The sequence below is a fragment of the Ascaphus truei genome, chromosome 17 (assembly GCF_040206685.1).
Source record: "Ascaphus truei isolate aAscTru1 chromosome 17, aAscTru1.hap1, whole genome shotgun sequence".
NCBI classification, from domain to species: Eukaryota; Metazoa; Chordata; class Amphibia; order Anura; family Ascaphidae; genus Ascaphus; species Ascaphus truei.
In genome coordinates, this window is record NC_134499.1 from 39,999,726 (window position 1) to 40,017,923 (window position 18,198).

At 50.9% G+C, this 18,198-nt stretch overlaps 1 protein-coding gene across 3 annotated transcripts in view; it reads left to right on the plus strand.

The window, feature by feature from the left end:
- Positions 1-1,641: 1,641 nt before the first annotated feature.
- The window catches only part of CARD19 (caspase recruitment domain family member 19), a 36,654-nt gene continuing 20,097 nt past the window's right edge, over positions 1,642-18,198 (plus strand). The window contains exon 1 of one of the 3 annotated variants that reach the window (XM_075574904.1): positions 1,642-1,864. In XM_075574904.1, coding sequence (XP_075431019.1) covers positions 1,840-1,864 — 25 coding nt within the window. In that variant the 5' untranslated portion in view covers positions 1,642-1,839. Of the gene's footprint in view, positions 1,865-7,577; positions 7,729-18,198 lie in introns of those variants that run through there. The other 2 variants (XM_075574905.1, XM_075574907.1) reach the window with 2 other exon arrangements.

Here is an 18,198-nt window from a genome sequence, read left to right on the forward strand (position 1 = left end):
AATGTTGCTGCACTATGGGACCGCCTACTTTGTCTAGTTATTCTGGACCCAGGCTCATATATAGCATGCGCGTAAGTCCATGCAACTTAACTCGTCCCCTTTTAAAGCACACAAAGTCCTTCTATTTTCTTCACCTTTATTGAGGGGAGTTAACAGAAATATAAAGGTTCTATATGAGGATTGTGCTAGCAGATTTCTCTTGTCTGGAGAATAACCTATGAGAGGAAGGTGTCCTGCTATGGGGGAGTGCTTCTCTGAGGGGAAGGTAAAAAGGATTCCCTTTCTGAGGGAGCAGTGGAAGAAGTGTCTACTCACTTTGGCTGCTTGTTGGAAAGAGAGAGCACACTTTCCTGTCAGACAGGAACACACTAAGGGGCATAACAATATGCAGATTTAGCAGGGGGAGAGGACTAAACCAATCCCAAACTGTGAGTATTGGTAGGTTGCCAGGGCAACTGACTAGAGGCTGTGTAAAAGGGGATTACTTGTAACGACTATGTTGCAATATACACAGCTCTGGCTGCTTCAGATCAGGGAAATACATGTTAGGCTGTGTCCCGCTAGCGCTGAGAGGGCGGCGCTTGCCGCGGTTACTTACATATATAGAAATATGTAAGTCCCCGCTCATGCAGTGCGCGCACCGGCACACACACTCACCGGCACTCGGCCCTTATGTAAACAAAAAAAATCTAACTTTCCAGCACGCTCAATACCCCACCCCCCCGCGCGTAAATGACAGGACACCCGGCGCTCTTGCTTGGAGCGCTCTCCAAGCATGAGCACGCTCAGCGCCAGCGGGGACTCAGCCTAACTTTAGCTGGGGAGAGCTGGCAGCCTGAGAGCTGGAAAAGTACACAGAAAATAAACATTTCTGTTCCAGGACACTAGGGGTTAAACCGGCCCTTGCGCCACCAATGGACGCAGCAATGTACAAAAGAGACAATACATTGCAAAACATGAGAATACAATAACTGGAACAAAGATAAAAGGAAAGAAAGTCCCTTCCCCGCACAGCTTACAGTCTCGGTTATATATATCTGATGGACAAGAAACAATGCACTACTGAAGAATTTGGGATCCTGGACAGTTGACCTGACTTCCTCCCTAACAGAGGTGTGAAAACTGTTTTAGCTAAACGATTTGTGGAAAGATTCGCATAAAAAAACAACTCGCAACATCACGTGACCTTGGTATTTTTAACGCATCTTTTGAAAACATTACACTTAGTCCTTTTTTGATGACGTTCTTATCGCCGTTGGACGAGAGTGGCACCAATCCCCCGTTTTTTATTTTTATTTTATATAATACAGCAAACGTTCAGCAAAATGTCAAAAAAAAATTTTTTTAACGTTTTGAGGGGCAATTTTGAGAACCAAAACGGGACAAGTTTGAACATCTCTACTCCCTAAGGTCCATATTCACTAACGGGGGCTAAGTTTTAGCATTTCTTTACTCCAATACATCTGAATAGGAGTTAGATGTACTAAAGCCTAGCACCCCTTAGAGAACATGGGCCTATAGGAGACTTGGTAGGTGTGCCTTTAAGACAGGCAGTAACAGAATGTCTGAGCCCAGCACTCTTTCCAGTAACTGCTTTGTATCAATCCCTCCCAGGCGCCCTCTGCTGGACACATCACTAGTGGCAGTTTGACATACTTGTGGGACCCAGCTTGCCGTGTTTACATGTCTCATACTTTCACTTCCTTCCCTGTGAGCGGCTTTGTACAGCCAGTTGCTGACATGAGCTGGTGTATGTGACATGAGCTGATGTATGTGACATGAGCTGATGTATGTGACATGAGCTGGTGTATGTGACAGCAGCAGGTTTCAGAGCAATGAATGATGATCCCCAGATCCAGGCACTGTGAGTACTGGGTGCTATCCAGCATGAGGGCAGAGGGGGGAAGTGATATGAAATGTGGGGGGGGGGGGGTTACAGAACAGGGCTGGAAATCCCAAGGTCAAGGGGACAATGACTGCGGACCAGCCTTCCAGTTTGGGGGTGCTGGGACCAGCCTTCCAGTTTGGGGGTGCTGGGACCAGCCTTCCAGTTTGGGGGTGCTGGGACCAGCCTTCCAGTTTGGGGGTGCTGGGACCAGCCTTCCAGTTTGGGGGTGCTGGGAGGTTTAGAGCTGGCTCTTGGTCAGTTAAACAGTTTCTTCGTGTATCTCTGATGATTAAACTCTCATTGTTCCCATACAAGTTTGTAACGTGATCTTGTTTCCTGTTTCTCATTTCTAACCCTCCCGGTGACATTGTACAGCGCAGTGTATTAAGTGGGACAAACAGTACATCAGTGTAAACTTTCCCAGCATCAGATGCACCCCGTGCTTGAAATGTTAAGAAAGTAGACTTGTTACAGTTTTAAAAGCAGGAACGCTAAATCCTTTTTACTACGTTTTAAGATATTGATAAAAGGGCTTTTTTTGTAACTGCAAAGTCTGTGCACATCTGTCCGTGGCCATCTGTGGGGTCCCCTGTCCGTGGCCATCTGTGGGGTCCCCTGACCCTGGCCATCTGTGGGGTCCCCTGTCCGTGGCCATCTGTGGGGTCCCCTGTCCTTGCCGTCAGTGGGGTCCCCTGTCCCTGCTGTCAGTGGGGTCCCCTGTCCCTGCCGTCAGTGGGGTCCCCTGTCCCTGCCGTCAGTGGGGTCCCCTGGCCCTGGCCATCAGTGGGTCCCCTGTCCCTGGCCATCTGTGGGGTCCCCTGTCCCTGGCCATCTGTGGGGTCCCCTGTCCGTGGCCATCTGTGGGGTTCCCTGTCCCTGTCAGTGGGGTCCCCTGTCCCTGGCCATCTGTGGGGTCCCCTGGCCATCTGTGGGGTCCCATGTCCCTGGCCATGTGTGGGGTGCTCTTTCCCTGGCCATCTGTGGGGTCCCCTGTCCCTGCCATCTGTGGGACAGGGATGGGGGGTCCTCTTTCTCTGTCCATCTGTGGGGTCCTCTTTCCCTGGCCATCTGTGGGGTACCCTGTCCCATGGCATCTGTGGACACCTCACTCAGCTCCAGATAAGCGCAAACTGATGTATGAAGCTGAAAGGTGTTTTTTCTGTCTAGCATTTAAAGCATGTTACTGCACAAAAGGTACAATGGGATTTATTTGCTAAGATGTGTAACCTTAACATATATCCGGAAAGTTGCTGAAGCAGAGATATCCGGAAACCTGACCTGTTGGTAGCCCTTGAGGACTGGAGTTGGCCACTCCTAGGTTAGAACCAGTGAATTATTTACAGAACATTTTGGGTACAAAAGGCCATATAGGAGTGTGGGCATTACGCCCAGACGTATACTGATGGAGAAGATATTGTTCTGCTAAATATGATTTATTACTCTATGTACTAACAAGCTACGTATAGTTGGCTGCTAGCCATGGGATTTTAATATAGATTCGATTTTCCATCCAGCACAAGGCTATACGGTCTCCTATCTTGTAGGCCTAGTTTTGCCTGTTACCTGTGTAGCCCTCTTTAATGCTGATATAGAGAGATTACTAATGCTGTATATACCTGCTGGCTCAGCGAGATCTGGGCCTCCGCTAACTGGGATACTGGGGTAACAATATGTTCTTGGCAGCGCCTCCACTTACCCAGGATCCCCAATAAGTAAGATCCCCCTAGGCAAGAATAATGATAATAAGCCTCAACGTTGTAACCTTTAACTAGTAAGTGAATGCAAAACCTAAACATACACCTATCACACATATAACACATATAATCACATATATAACACATATAATCACACATATAACACATATAATCACACATATAACACATATAATCACAGTGCATGAGTAGCTGGTACTGAGCAATCAGACACCTGTGGCCTTGCCACACTTCACCTGGAGCAATGTCCCCTTCTCCCACCACCGCGGGTACCCCACACAGTGTCCAATGTACTGGACCAGTCCCTTGGTCACTCAACCCAGTGTCCCCAAAGAACCCTCCCCCAAGGCGGGATCAGCGCCTGCAGGTACCGGTGTTGGTGCACTTATTATAATACCTTCCGGCCGCTCCAGCAGCCGGTAACTGTACTGCGCAAAGGATCCGCCGATCCAGCGTAGTCTCCCACGAGTAGTTGCTTGTCTCCAACAGCTTGATCCCAAACCCCTGACCGCACAGCAGCGCAGGAAGAATACTGTGTCCCTGTCTGCTAGTACAGTAACGGGTATGCTGTCCCTATATATATGGCTGTTCCCTGCAGTACCACAAGCTGGTGGTGACTCAGGGTCTGCACTGGGGCCTAAGGGGAACCTCTGGCCTATGCAGGTGGGTCACTGACCCCCTGCAACACACACCTCCACTCCCCTTGCTCCTCCAGGACCCTCTGCTATCGTGGTCTCTCCCCCACGCTTCCGTTTCCTCCTGCCAGCAAATCCTCCTCTCCTATTCGCTCCCTGGCATCACATGTCCCTGCTGAGGCTCATGGGAATTGTAGTCCCAGCTCAGAGCCTCTGTTCTATTGGCCAGCCTTCGCGCACTATTCACTGCGCATGCGCAAACTTCCTCAGTGCCTCCCGTCGCACATGGTACTGCGCATGTGCTAGACACAACATGGCGGCGCCCTATGCTATCGGGCCGCGCGGATCCTCAGGAACGCTCCCTGCTCAGCCCCCACCTTCCTAAGTGCCAGCGGGTCTGCCGCTCGTCCCTGACAGCGCCTGCGATCACCCCCCGCAGCGCAGGTACTTTTACTCTATCTGCCCGATTACACCCGACGAGCACTCAGTGACGTCAAGCGGGCGCCAGTGAGAGGCTCAGTGTGGGACTCAATGCCGGAGTGAGAGTGGGACTTATCTCGGGAGCCGAGTCGGTGTCGGGGAGGAAAGACGGTGCCTGCAGAGGACGGGCTGTCCAGACTACCAAACGGATACCGGGTCCCAGTGCTGTTTGGAGAGGGAATCTGTGTGAACGCTGCTCCAGTTGGTAACATGTGCCAAAATTCATGTATTGCCTGAAATTACGTTTTTCTTGTACGTGCATTTATCACCTTATGTCAATATATTTTTGTTGATAACACAGAGTCGTGCGCTGTTCTTTTTTTTCTTTGATGGTATGTCTACTACTTAATAAAGCCAATATTGTTTTCATCCAAGGGAAATATTTGAATGTGTATATACATGAATGCTCTGTTGGTGAAATGTTATTTCTTTACATTAAAGAAAATGAAGGGACACGTGTCTCAGGAAAATAAAAATTATATGTTTATATTCTGTATAGTAAAGATTATTTTCTGCTATACATTTGTTGGATATTATACTGTATATGTCCAATGCAAATATGTTGTGGTTATGATGCCTTGTCTTTTTCTTATGACACACGTCCCTTCGTTTTACACAACTAACATTTCACCAACAGAGTATTTATTTGTGTGTGTGTGTGTGTGTGTGTGTGTGTGTGTGTGTGTGTGTGTGTGTGTGTGTGTGTGTGTGTGTGTGTGTGTGTGTGTGTGTGTGTGTGTGTGTGTGTGTGTGTGAATACAACTGTATGCTCATCTGCATATCTTAGGCAGGTCTGCAACCTCGCCTTTCACCATTATCACCCAGCACACAGCACTTCCACTGCAGCAAGGGAGCCTGGGAAAGGACATGCAAATGAGCACGCAGTGCCATTTTTTGCTTCAAAAACCATTTTTAACATGGTTCCCTATAGGCTTAAGCTTGCTGCATGGTCACAGCTTTTAGCACAGCCAGGGTTAAGATGCATACCCAGAAAACCCACCCACACACAGCTGTTTCGACCTTTATTGGTCTCATCAGTGGTCCCCACTGGGGTTGGTAAACTGGGTATGCAGGGAACCATGTTAAAAATGGTTTTTGAAGCAAAAAGTGGCACTGTGTGCTCATTTGCATGTCATTTCCCAGAATCCCTTGCTGCAGTGGAAGTGCTGTGTGCTGGGTGATAATGGGGAAAGGCGGGGTTGCAGACCTGCCTAAGACATGCAGATGAGCATTGCTATATATATATATATATATATATTAATGACAGATGGTACCACGTGGACTTTGTTCATTTTTATTTTTTTAAGGAGCATGAGATTAACATAGGATTGAAGCAGGGTGTCTCTGGGGCTGAACCCCACTAATTTCACTTCCGGGACCCCCTGTTACACAGATATTTCACAAGGAAGTGCCGGTTTCGCTCTGCTTTGTAAAACTCCCGCGACACTTGGGCCGATAGGAAGCCGCAGCTAGGGTTGCCAGGTGGCTTGTCCAAAAATACTGGGCAAAATGGTGACAGGTGCGACGCGCGCGAGAAGCGCTGGCGAGGAAGAATGTTATTTATAAATGACCTGACTGTTATTTTTTCTAAATTTCACTCCAAGTATTCACCCATTTGCACCAATTTATATTCTGTTTCGTGAAGTGGGAGGGTGTGGGAGTGGGAGCGGGAGGGAGCGGGAGGGAGCGCCCTTCCGAGGATTTGTTTAGGAAATAGAATATGAAATAATGCAAATTGGTGCATGTTTGGAGTGAAATTTAGAATAAATGACGTAATGGGCACCTCTCCCTGCTCATCTCTCCCTGCTCACCTCTGCCTGCTCACCTCTGCCTGCTCACCTCTCCCTGCTCACCTCTCCCTGCTCACCCAGCAGCCAATGCCCTGAAATCCATCACATTACATCCCTGGTTAAACCCTTCATTCCCCAGCAACAGGTCAGACAGGTTTACTCAATGTCACAGAGATACATCTGATGGGATGGGGGGGCTTCTCCAGTCCCATGTCACCCCCCCCCTTTCCTGGTAATCACCCCTTGGGGGCTTTCAGTGTACCAAAATTCCCCCCTCCTGTCTCTGTACGTTCCTCCTACATGCCAATTAGATTGTAAGCTCCTCGGAGCAGGGACTCCTCTTCCTAAATGTTACGTTTATGTCTGAAGCACTTATTCCCATGACCTGTTATTTGTATTAATTGTTATTTATATGATTACCACGTGTAGTACTGCTGTGAAGCGCTATGTACATTAATGGCGCTATATAAATAAAGAGATACAATACAGTATAATACAATGCCCACTGATTTGCAGGGAGAATGTTTAAAAATGACAATTCACAGGTTTGTGACTCTTGTTTTAGAGAAAAGCAAATTAGGTTCTGAGTTGTGTCATAATTACAGTGCTAGTTCTACAGCCATGCATTGCGGGCTCCTCTGGCAGCTGCAGGGTTAATTCCCCAGTACAAGTGCAGCTTCCATTGCAGGGGGGGGGTCACCTTCTAATTGCAGGGGGGGGGGTCACCTTCTAATTGCAGGGGGGGGGGTCACCTTCTAATTGCAGGGGGGGGTCACCTTCTAATTGCAGGGGGGGGGTCACCTTCTAATTGCAGGGGGGGGGTCACCTTCTAATTGCAGGGGGGGTCACCTTCTAATTGCAGGGGGGGGTCACCTTCTAATTGCAGGGGGGGGGTCACCTTCTAATTGCAGGGGGGGGGTCACCTTCTAATTGCAGGGGGGGTCACCTTCTAATTGCAGGGGGGGTCACCTTCTAATTGCAGGGGGGGGGGGTCACCTTCTAATTGCAGTTCCACCTTAAGTGGCCCTGGCACAGGGAGGCTGCGGCTCTGGGTGTAACCTGATGCCTGGCGGCTCTGGGACTTGCTGTGCTGCCACTCAGCAGCCATGGGAGGGACAGCCAGGCAGCCAAATAAGGAAGTCTCCTGGGGAGCTGCTTAAACTGGATAGGGGTGCTGAGTCCGGGAGGTGCTGCTGTACAGCACCCACACCCCACCATGGCAGGTCAGTGACCCCCTGAGCCTAACTCCTCGCCAGGCATTGTGCAGAATAAGGGGGGGGGGGGGGGATCAGGGGCAGCCAGATAAGACTTTACTGTAACTCTCTTCCCCCAAATGAAAGTGCCTGTGCAGATCTGCAGGGAAGGGCACCGGGCACCCTTCTGGTGTCTGGGCATCTAACCCCATTAACCCCTTGGCTTCCAGCTGGGCCAGCAAGGCATTGCAAATCAGTGACTAACTGCCAAGGAATGGGACACAGATCTCCGGCCACTGGTCCGAGTTTATGAGGCTGATATTATTGATGTGTGAGAGATATACTATTGCTGTCTGCAGGGGCAGCTAGCGTGTAATGCACAGGAGAGTGTAACCCTTTCACTGCTGTCTGCCGGGGCAGCTAGTGTGCAATGCACAGGAGAGTGTAACCCTTTCATTGCTGTCTGCAGGGGCAGCTAGCGTGCAATGCACAGGAGTGTAACCCTTTCATTGCTGTCTGCAGGGGCAGCTAGCGTGTAATGCACAGGAGAGTGTAACCCTTTCATTGCTGTCTGCAGGGGCAGCTAGCGTGTAATGCACAGGAGAGTGTAACCCTTTCACTGCTGTCTGCAGGGGCAGCTAGTGTGTAATGCACAGGAGAGTGTAACCCTTTCATTGCTGTCTGCAGGGGCAGCTAGTGTGTAATGCACAGGAGAGTGTAACCCTTTCACTGCTGTCTGCAGGGGCAACTAGTGTGCAATGCACAGGAGAGTGTAACCCTTTCATTGCTGTCTGCAGGGGCAGCTAGTGTGTAATGCACAGGAGAGTGTAACCCTTTCACTGCTGTCTGCAGGGGCAGCTAGTGTGTAATGCACAGGAGAGTGTAACCCTTTCACTGCTGTCTGCAGGGGCAGCTAGTGTGTAATGCACAGGAGAGTGTAACCCTTTCACTGCTGTCTGCAGGGGCAGCTAGTGTGCAATGCACAGGAGTGTAACCCTTTCATTGCCATCTGCAGGGGCAGCTAGTGTGTAATGCACAGGAGAGTGTAACCCTTTCATTGCTGTCTGCAGGGGCAGCTAGTGTGTAATGCACAGGAGTGTAACCCTTTCATTGCCGTCTGCAGGGGCAGCTAGTGTGTAATGCACAGGAGAGTGTAACCCTTTCACTGCTGTCTGCAGGGGCAGCTAGTGTGTAATGCACAGGAGAGTGTAACCCTTTCACTGCTGTCTGCAGGGGCAGCTAGCGTGCAATGCACAGGAGTGTAACCCTTTCACTGCTGTCTGCAGGGGCAGCTAGTGTGTAATGCACAGGAGAGTGTAACCCTTTCATTGCTGTCTGCAGGGGCAGCTAGTGTGTAATGCACAGGAGAGTGTAACCCTTTCATTGCTGTCTGCAGGGGCAGCTAGTGTGTAATGCACAGGAGAGTGTAACCCTTTCATTGCTGTCTGCAGGGGCAGCTAGTGTGCAATGCACAGGAGAGTGTAACCCTTTCACTGCTGTCTGCAGGGGCAGCTAGTGTGCAATGCACAGGAGAGTGTAACCCTTTCACTGCGGGTTATGGAGTAATGCCTTTCTTCATCTTTACTCGGCACTGTACAAGTTTTGTTGATTACATAATAATAATTTGCTTCCGTCGATCTGTTAATTTGTTAATACAGGGTTCTCAACTCCAGTTCTCAACTCCAGTCCTCAACCCCCCCCCCCCCTAAACAGGTCAGGTTTTCAGGATAACCTGCTTCAGCACAGGTGATGCCGTTTCCACCGAGTCTCTGATTGAGCCATCTGTGCTGAAGCTGGGATATCTTGGAAACCCTGACCTGGGGGAGGGGGCTTGAGCCCCCCTGTGTTAATACCGCTCTAGCTGATACATTTTTCTGCCATTATCATTTTCTCTATGAACTATTCTTATAAATGTGTGTATCTTTCTGCTCACGGCAGCTGTTTCATAGCTTTATTAATGTTCACTTTTTTTATTAACAAGTCATTCTTAGAATATGTATTCTGTCTTGATAGTAATATTTTGTAGCTTCCAAACTACTGTTTCAATGAACTATTATTTGTCTTATAATGTACTATAAATGTTATGTCAGTTAGCCTAATGGCAGCTGCATTTATATGAAAAGTGCATCTCTATCTATGAAAATGCAAACGCAGCACTCTATAGTGTTACAGAGCATCACTACATACCGTTTTTGCCTGGGTCACTTTGGCAGCTTTAATACCATACTATATATATTTTACCGGGGGGGGGGCTTCTCCAAAAATACTGCGCACAATGGTGACAAGTGCGCCACACACAGCTCTCTGCTCCATGCTGTTTCCTCCTCTCCATCCATGGGCTCCAGACACCACCTCCTGATTGGCTGCTGATGGGTAATGCAGCTAATCAGGATGGAGGAACCTGCCTAGCACCAGCCCTGCTCGGGGAAATCTCGCAGCCCCCTAAGCCGGTCAGGTCACTATGTCCAGAGAGGTAATACCGGTATACACATACACACCCAGAGAGGTAATACCGGTATACACATACACGTCCAGAGAGGTAATATCGGTATACACATACACGTCCAGAGAGGTAATATCGGTATACACATACACGTCCAGAGAGGTAATACCGGTATACACATACACACCCAGAGAGGTAATACCGGTATACACATACACGTCCAGAGAGGTAATACCGGTATACACATACACACCCAGAGAGGTAATACCGGTATACACATACACGTCCAGAGAGGTAATACCGGTATACACATACACGTCCAGAGAGGTAATATCGGTATACACATACACGTCCAGAGAGGTAATACCGGTATACACATACACGTCCAGAGAGGTAATACCGGTGTACACATACACACCCAGAGAGGTAATACCGGTATACACATACACGCCCAGAGAGATAATACCGGTATACACATACACACACCCAGAGAGGTAATACCGGTATACACATACACGCCCAGAGAGGTAATACCGGTATACACATACACGCCCAGAGAGGTAATACCGGTATACACATACACGCCCAGAGAGGTAATACCGGTATACACATACACGCCCAGAGAGATAATACCGGTATACACATACACGCCCAGAGAGGTAATACCGGTATACACATACACACCCAGAGAGGTAATACCGGTATACACATACACGCCCAGAGAGGTAATACCGGTATACACATACAGGACCAGAAAGGTAATACCACTATACACATACACACCCAGAGAGGTAATACCGGTATACACATACACTCCCAGAGAGGTAATACCGGTATACACATACACTCCCAGAGAGGTAATACCGGTATACACATACACGCCCAGAGAGGTAATACCGGTATACACATACACGCCCAGAGAGGTAATACCGGTATACACATACACGCCCAGAGAGGTAATACCGGTATACACATACACGCCCAGAGAGGTAATACCGGTATACACATACACGCCCAGAGAGGTAATACCGGTATACACATACACGCCCAGAGAGGTAATACTGGTATACACACACGCCCAAGGAGAGGTAATACCGGTATACACATACACGCCCAAGGAGAGGTAATACCGGTATACACATACACGCCCAGAGAGATAATACCGGTATACACATACACGCCCAGAGAGGTAATACCGGTATACACAGACACGCCCAGAGAGGTAATACCGGTATACACGTACACGCCCAGAGAGGTAATACACATCCACATCCAGTATTACCTCTCATTTTTTTTTCTTTGACTGAGCCACTGATTGTACCACCTGTGCTGAAGCAGGGATATCCTTAACCTGACCTGTCGGTGGCCCTTGAGGACTGGAGTTGGCCACCTCTTGTCTATGTAATATTCCGATTTAAGGCTTATTGTAGGCCTATTTTCTATCTAGATTTCACTTTTTTTTTTTTTTTTTTTTAATAACCTGCGGCTGCTTTAGGTGCCTCGCTGTTTGCAGTTGTTTAAAATATGTTTGTATTTTCTGCAGTATAATTGAGAGAAAGAAGGGAAAGAGTGTTTCCTACAAACTGTGTGGCTGTCCCCAGTCCATCGCAGATGTTAGCTATGCATTGTCTGGGCATAGTAACACTATAGCCAGTAACCAAAATAGAATTTAGCGTCAATGGGGATATTCTAGTCGCTGAGTTTGTCCTTGTGGAACCACGCGCTGTGACGGGGTCACAAGTAGCGCTGTGACATCTGACAACTAATCGTATCCTGTATCACAAATTGCCTCATTTTACATTGTACAATTGTCCTTTTTTTTTTTGCTTTGAAGTGGAATTAACACAACTTTCCATGTCGGAAATCACATGATTAAAACAAGTATTTCCAAAAATAATTTGCGGTTGTATTATATTTAGAGAAAATTTTTTTTTGTTTTTTAAAGTTCCACAACAAAATGCTTCGTATTTTGAAATGACAAATATGATCATAAAATCAAAATCATATTGAGTTCTTAAATGTTTAAAAACAAAAATCAACATGGCAGACAAAACTAATTACTTCAATGACCTAATTAATTATTTCCACGCCCTTAGTCCCAAAATATGACATTACATTTTAAGAAAGTGCTTCCTTCACCCGTCTGTAATTCACGTTTAGTGGCTGTCTGTGAAGTGTTTGATAGGTTTTTTTTTGTACAAAAACAACTTCATAACATTGGTGGAAAATACATTCTACAAGCAAACAAGTTCCAACACGAACCCTTTCTTACCATTAAACAGTTACGGCCAATCAGCATTAAAACATTTTTTATCAGCTATAGTAATCATGTTTTATTTATTTTTTTAGTATGTAAGTTCATAAAACTCAATATTTTACTTTGAAGGTTTATTGGTCATCACATTCCTGAGCTTTGTAAACAAATTCCATAACGCGTCGTTATCCATTCATCGCCGTGACTTGGATTCATTGCATGTCACTTACTGATAAAATACAGCTGTAAAGGTGTATGTCTAAGCTTCGTAGCTGTCTTTAATAATCCTTTAACAATATACTTACTACAGCACAATATACAGTACTTACTACAGCGCAATATACAGTACTTACTACAGCACAATATACAGTACTTTGCTTTTTATTCCACTTGCATGTGCAAGATGTAAGACGTGTTGTGTAACAGCAGAGATTGGTTAAGGATGCGTTTACTTGATGCACATATAGTACACGTATATGTTAAAGATGGTGTCAGCCTTTCTCGCCCCTAAAAGTGGATCAACTTGAAGAAACAGACTTTTCTTACATATGGCGCTGGAAAACAGAAGTAGAGATTACTGACGCCTTATAAATATAACTACAAGAATAGTTATCTGTGATTATTAATATATAATGAACATATATTTTTGATTCTGCGCATTAAAAAAATTGACCTTTCCATGAATCTTTATAAAGCTGTTCTAAACTTTCCGCTGTTAGCGCAGCTCTCTCTAACGCCCCATCTCTAGCTAACGCCCCATCTCTAGCTAACGCCCCATCTCTAGCTAACGCCCCATCTCTAGCTAACGCCCCATCTCTAGCTAACGCCCCATCTCTAGCTAACGCCCCATCTCTAGCTAACGCCCCATCTCTAGCTAACGCCCCATCTCTAGCTAACGCCCCATCTCTAGCTAACGCCCCATCTCTAGCTAACGCCCCATCTCTAGCTAACGCCCCATCTCTTGCTAACGCCCCATCTATTGCTAACGCCCCATCTATTGCTAACGCCCCATCTATTGCTAACGCCCCATCTATTGCTAACGCCCCATCTATTGCTAACGCCCCATCTATTGCTAACGCCCCATCTATTGCTAACGCCCCATCTATTGCTAACGCCCCATCTATTGCTAACGCCCCATCTATTGCTAACGCCCCATCTATTGCTAACGCCCCATCTATTGCTAACGCCCCATCTATTGCTAACGCCCCATCTATTGCTAACACCCCATCTATTGCTAACACCCCATCTATTGCTAACACCCCATCTATTGCTAACACCCCATCTCTAGCTAACACCCCATCTCTCTCCTTCCGTTTGCCTCCAAGCTACCCGAGCAGTTTTGTACATCCGTATGATTCATGCTCTCTCCCTAAACCTCTCTCCCTAAACCTCTCTCCCTCAACCTCTCTCTCTCCCTCTCTCTCTCTCCCTCTCTCTCCCTCTCTCTCTGCAGTCTGGTGCACCCTCCGCACAGACAGCGCTAACAAAAGGGGCCGATGACTTACAGCGCAGCCTAAGGGTTAATTATCCTGACTTATTCTCCGGGATTTGACACTGTTCCTCGGCGCGTCTCCTGCGCGCGCTCCTTTCCGTGCCCCAGCCCTGGTTCACGTCCTGCCAATCTGCTTCTTCAGTGTTTCTTTCTCTGGTGCTTCCTCCTCTTCACTTTTTGTTGGGGTCTCTCCAGGCTTTGTCTTAGGCCCAGTGTTAGATTTGCCCAGGCCTAAGGCCGTGTTCTGGGTGGCTGCTACGGACGCGAGCGTCAGTGCGCGCCTCCCCCGCGTGCTCCTGCAGCCCAGCGATCTGTGTTCAGGCTGCAGGAGACGGGTCGCGGCGTTTGGGGGCGGGGCGAACGTGTCACAGAGCTGGTTTGCTGAACCAGCTCACGTGACGCGACTGCCGCCCCAAATATCATTTTTGGTTGTAGCGGCAAAATGTAGCAGCGTCAACGCTGCACTGTGCCGCCGGTGGAGTTTTCAGTTTGGACTCTCCGACCGAACAACCTGAAATTGCGACGGACGTGCGCATGTCGCGTAGCTGGCACCCTGAACACGGCCTAAGTCTGCGCTTAGAGTACCTTGCGACAGTGACGCAACGTCGCTCCAAAACAAATGCATCGTCGCTAACGCTTATAGTAAGCACGACGCGCCGGGAGCAACGGCGCGACCAAAAATTTGGTAGCCGGTCAAATTTGATTTTTCAGAGGCTGTCGCCTCATGTGACCGCCTCTGAACCAATCAATGGCCAGGTCGCTGCATCGCAAAATTCAACTTTTGTGGTTGGCGATGGCAACGGGTGACGTTAGTCGCGTCACGGGCACTATATGCACGGCATAAGGCGGCAGATTTCCCTGCATCCTGATGTCACAGTCCTCAGGCTCCGCCTCCCCACGCCTGTATTGGAGGAGACGAGGGGGCAGGGAGAAGAGAGCAGGCTGCCTGTGTGAGGAGGGGGCAGAGAGAAGAGAGCAAGCTGCCTGTGTGACCTGTGTGAGGAGGGAGCAGGGAGAAGAGAGCAGGCTGCCTGTGTGAGGAGGGGGCAGGGAGAAGAGAGCAGGCTGCCTGTGTGACCTGTGTGAGGAGGGGACAGAGAGAAGAGAGCAAGCTGCCTGTGTGAGGAGGGGGCAGGGAGAAGAGAGCCAGCTGCCTGTGTGACCTGTGTGAGGAGGGGACAGAGAGAAGAGAGCAAGCTACCTGTGTGAGGAGGGGGCAGAGAGAAGAGAGCAAGCTGCCTGTGTGACCTGTGTGAGGAGGGGGCAGGGAGAAGAGAGCAAGCTACCTGTGTGAGGAGGGGGCAGGGAGAAGAGAGCAAGCTGCCTGTGTGACCTGTGTGAGGAGGGAGCAGGGAGAAGAGAGCAAGCTGCCTGTGTGACCTGTGTGAGGAGGGGGCAAGGAGAAGAGAGCAAGCAGCCTGTGTGAGGAGGGGACAGGGAGAAGAGAGCAGGCTGCCTGTGTGAGGAGGGGGCAGGGAGAAGAGAGCACGCTGCCTGTGTGAGGAGGGGGCAGGGAGAAGAGAGCAGGCTGCCAGTGTGACCTGTGTGAGGAGGGGGCAGGGAGAAGAGAGCAGGGGGCAGGGAGAAGAGAGCAAGCTGTGTGTGAGGAGGGAGCGGGGAGAAGAGAGCAGGGGGCAGGGAGAAGAGAGCACGCCGCCTGTGTGACCTGTGTGAGGAGGGGACAGGGAGAAGAGAGCAGGCTGCCTGTGTGAGGAGGGGGCAGGGAGGAGAGCAGGCTGTCTGTGTGAGGAGGGGGCAGGGAGAAGAGAGCAAGCTGCCTGTGTGAGGAGGGGGCAGGGAGAAGAGAGCAGGCTGCCTGTGTGAGGAAGGGGCAGGGAGAAGAGAGCAGGCTGCCTGTGTGACCTGTGTGAGGAGGGGGCAGGGAAAGCGAGCAGGTGGCAGGGAGAAGAGAGCAAGCTGTCTGTGTGAGGAGGGAGCGGGGAGAAGAGAGCAGGGGGCAGGGAGAAGAGAGCACGCTGTCTGTGTGACCTGTGTGAGGAGGGGGCAGGGAGAAGAGAGCAGGCTGTCTGTGTGAGGAGGGGGCAGGGAGAGAGAGCAGGCTGCCTGTGTGACCTGTGTGAGGAGGGGGCAGGGAGAAGAGAGCAAGCTGCCTGTGTGACGTGTGAGGAGGGGGCAGGGAGAAGAGAGCAAGCTGCCTGTGTGAGGAGGGGGCAGGGAGAAGAGAGCAAGCTGCCTGTGTGAGGAGAGAGCAGGGAGAAGAGAGCAAGCTGCCTGTGTGAGGAGAGAGCAGGGAGAAGAGAGCAGGCTGCCTGTGTGAGGAGGGGGCAGGGAGAAGAGAGCAAGCTGCCTGTGTGAGGAGGGGGCAGGGAGAAGAGAGCAAGCTGCCTGTGTGAGGAGGGGGCAGGGAGAAGAGAGCACGCTGCCTGTGTGACCTGTGTGAGGAGGGGGCAGGGAGAAGAGAGCAAGCTGCCTGTGTGAGGAGGGGGCAGGGAGAAGAGAGCACGCTGCCTGTGTGACCTGTGTGAGGAGGGGGCAGGGAGAAGAGAGCAGGCTGCCTGTGTGAGGAGGGGGCAGAGAGAAGAGAGCAAGCTGCCTGTGTGACCTGTGTGAGGATGGGGCAGGGAGAAGAGAGCAAGCTGCCTGTGTGACCTGTGTGAGGAGGGTGCAGGGAGAAGAGAGCAAGCTGCCTGTGTGACCTGTGTGAGGAGGGGGCAGGGAGAAGAGAGCAGGCTGCCTGTGTGAGGAGGGGGCAGGGAGAAGAGAGCAGGCTGCCTGTGTGAGGAGGGGGCAGGGAGAAGAGAGCAGGTTGCCTGTGTGAGGAGGGGGCAGGGAGAAGAGAGCAGGCTGCCTGTGTGAGGAGGGGGCAGGGAGAAGAGAGCAGGCTGCCTGTGTGAGGAGGGGGCAGGGAGAAGAGAGCAGGCTGCCTGTGTGAGGAGGGGGCAGGGAGAAGAGAGCAGGCTGCCTGTGTGAGGAGGGGGCAGGGAGAAGAGAGCAGGCTGCCTGTGTGAGGAGGGGGCAGGGAGAAGGGAGCAGGCTGCCTGTGTGAGGAGGGGGCAGAGAGAAGAGAGCAAGCTGTCTGTGTGAGGAGGGGGGCAGAGAGAAGAGAGCAAGCTGCCTGTGTGAGGAGGGGGCAGAGAGAAGAGAGCAAGCTGCCTGTGTGAGGAGGGGGCAGGGAGAAGAGAGCAGGCTGCCTGTGTGAGGAGGGGGCAGGGAGAAGAGAGCAAGCTGCCTGTGTGAGGAGGGGGCAGGGAGAAGAGAGCAGGCTGCCTGTGTGAGGAGGGGGCAGGGAGAAGAGAGCACGCTGCCTGTGTGAGGAGGGGGCAGGGAGAAGAGAGCACGCTGCCTGTGTGAGGAGGGGGCAGGGAGAAGGGAGCACGCTGCCTGTGTGAGGAGGGGGCAGGGAGAAGAGAGCACGCTGCCTGTGTGAGGAGGGGGCAGGGAGAAGAGAGCACGCTGCCTGTGTGAGGAGGGGGCAGGGAGAAGGGAGCAGGCTGCCTGTGTGACCTGTGTGAGGAGGGGGCAGGGAGAAGAGAGCAGGCTGCCTGTGTGAGGAGGGGGCAGGGAGAAGAGAGCAGGCTGCCTGTGTGAGGAGGGGGCAGGGAGAAGAGAGCAGGGGGCAGGGAGAAGGGAGCAGGCTGCCTGTGTGACCTGTGTGAGGAGGGGGCAGGGAGAAGAGAGCCAGCTGCCTGTGTGACCTGTGTGAGGAGGGGGCAGGGAGAAGAGAGCAGGCTGTCTGTGTGACCTGTGTGAGGAGGGGGCAAGGAGAAGAGAGCAAGCAGCCTGTGTGAGGAGGGGGCAGGGAGAAGAGAGCAGGCTGCCTGTGTGAGGAGGGGGCAGGGAGAAGAGAGCAGGCTGCCTGTGTGACCTGTGTGAGGAGGGGGCAGGGAGAAGAGAGCAGGCTGCCTGTGTGACCTGTGTGAGGAGGGGGCAGGGAGGAGAGAGCAGGCTGCCTGTGTGAGGAGGGGGCAGGGAGAAGAGAGCAGGCTGCCTGTGTGACCTGTGTGAGGAGGGGGCAGGGAGAAGAGAGCAGGCTGCCTGTGTGAGGAGGGGGCAGGGAGAAGAGAGCAGGCTGCCTGTGTGAGGAGGGGGCAGGGAGAAGAGAGCAAGCTGCCTGTGTGAGGAGGGGGCAGGGAGAAGAGAGCACGCTGCCTGTGTGAGGAGGGGACAGGGAGAAGAGAGCAAGCTGCCTGTGTGAGGAGGGGGCAGGGAGAAGAGAGCAGGCTGCCTGTGTGAGGAGGGGGCAGGGAGAAGGGAGCACGCTGCCTGTGTGAGGAGGGGGCAGGGAGAAGAGAGCACGCTGCCTGTGTGACCTGTGTGAGGAGGGGGCAGGGAGAAGAGAGCAGGCTGCCT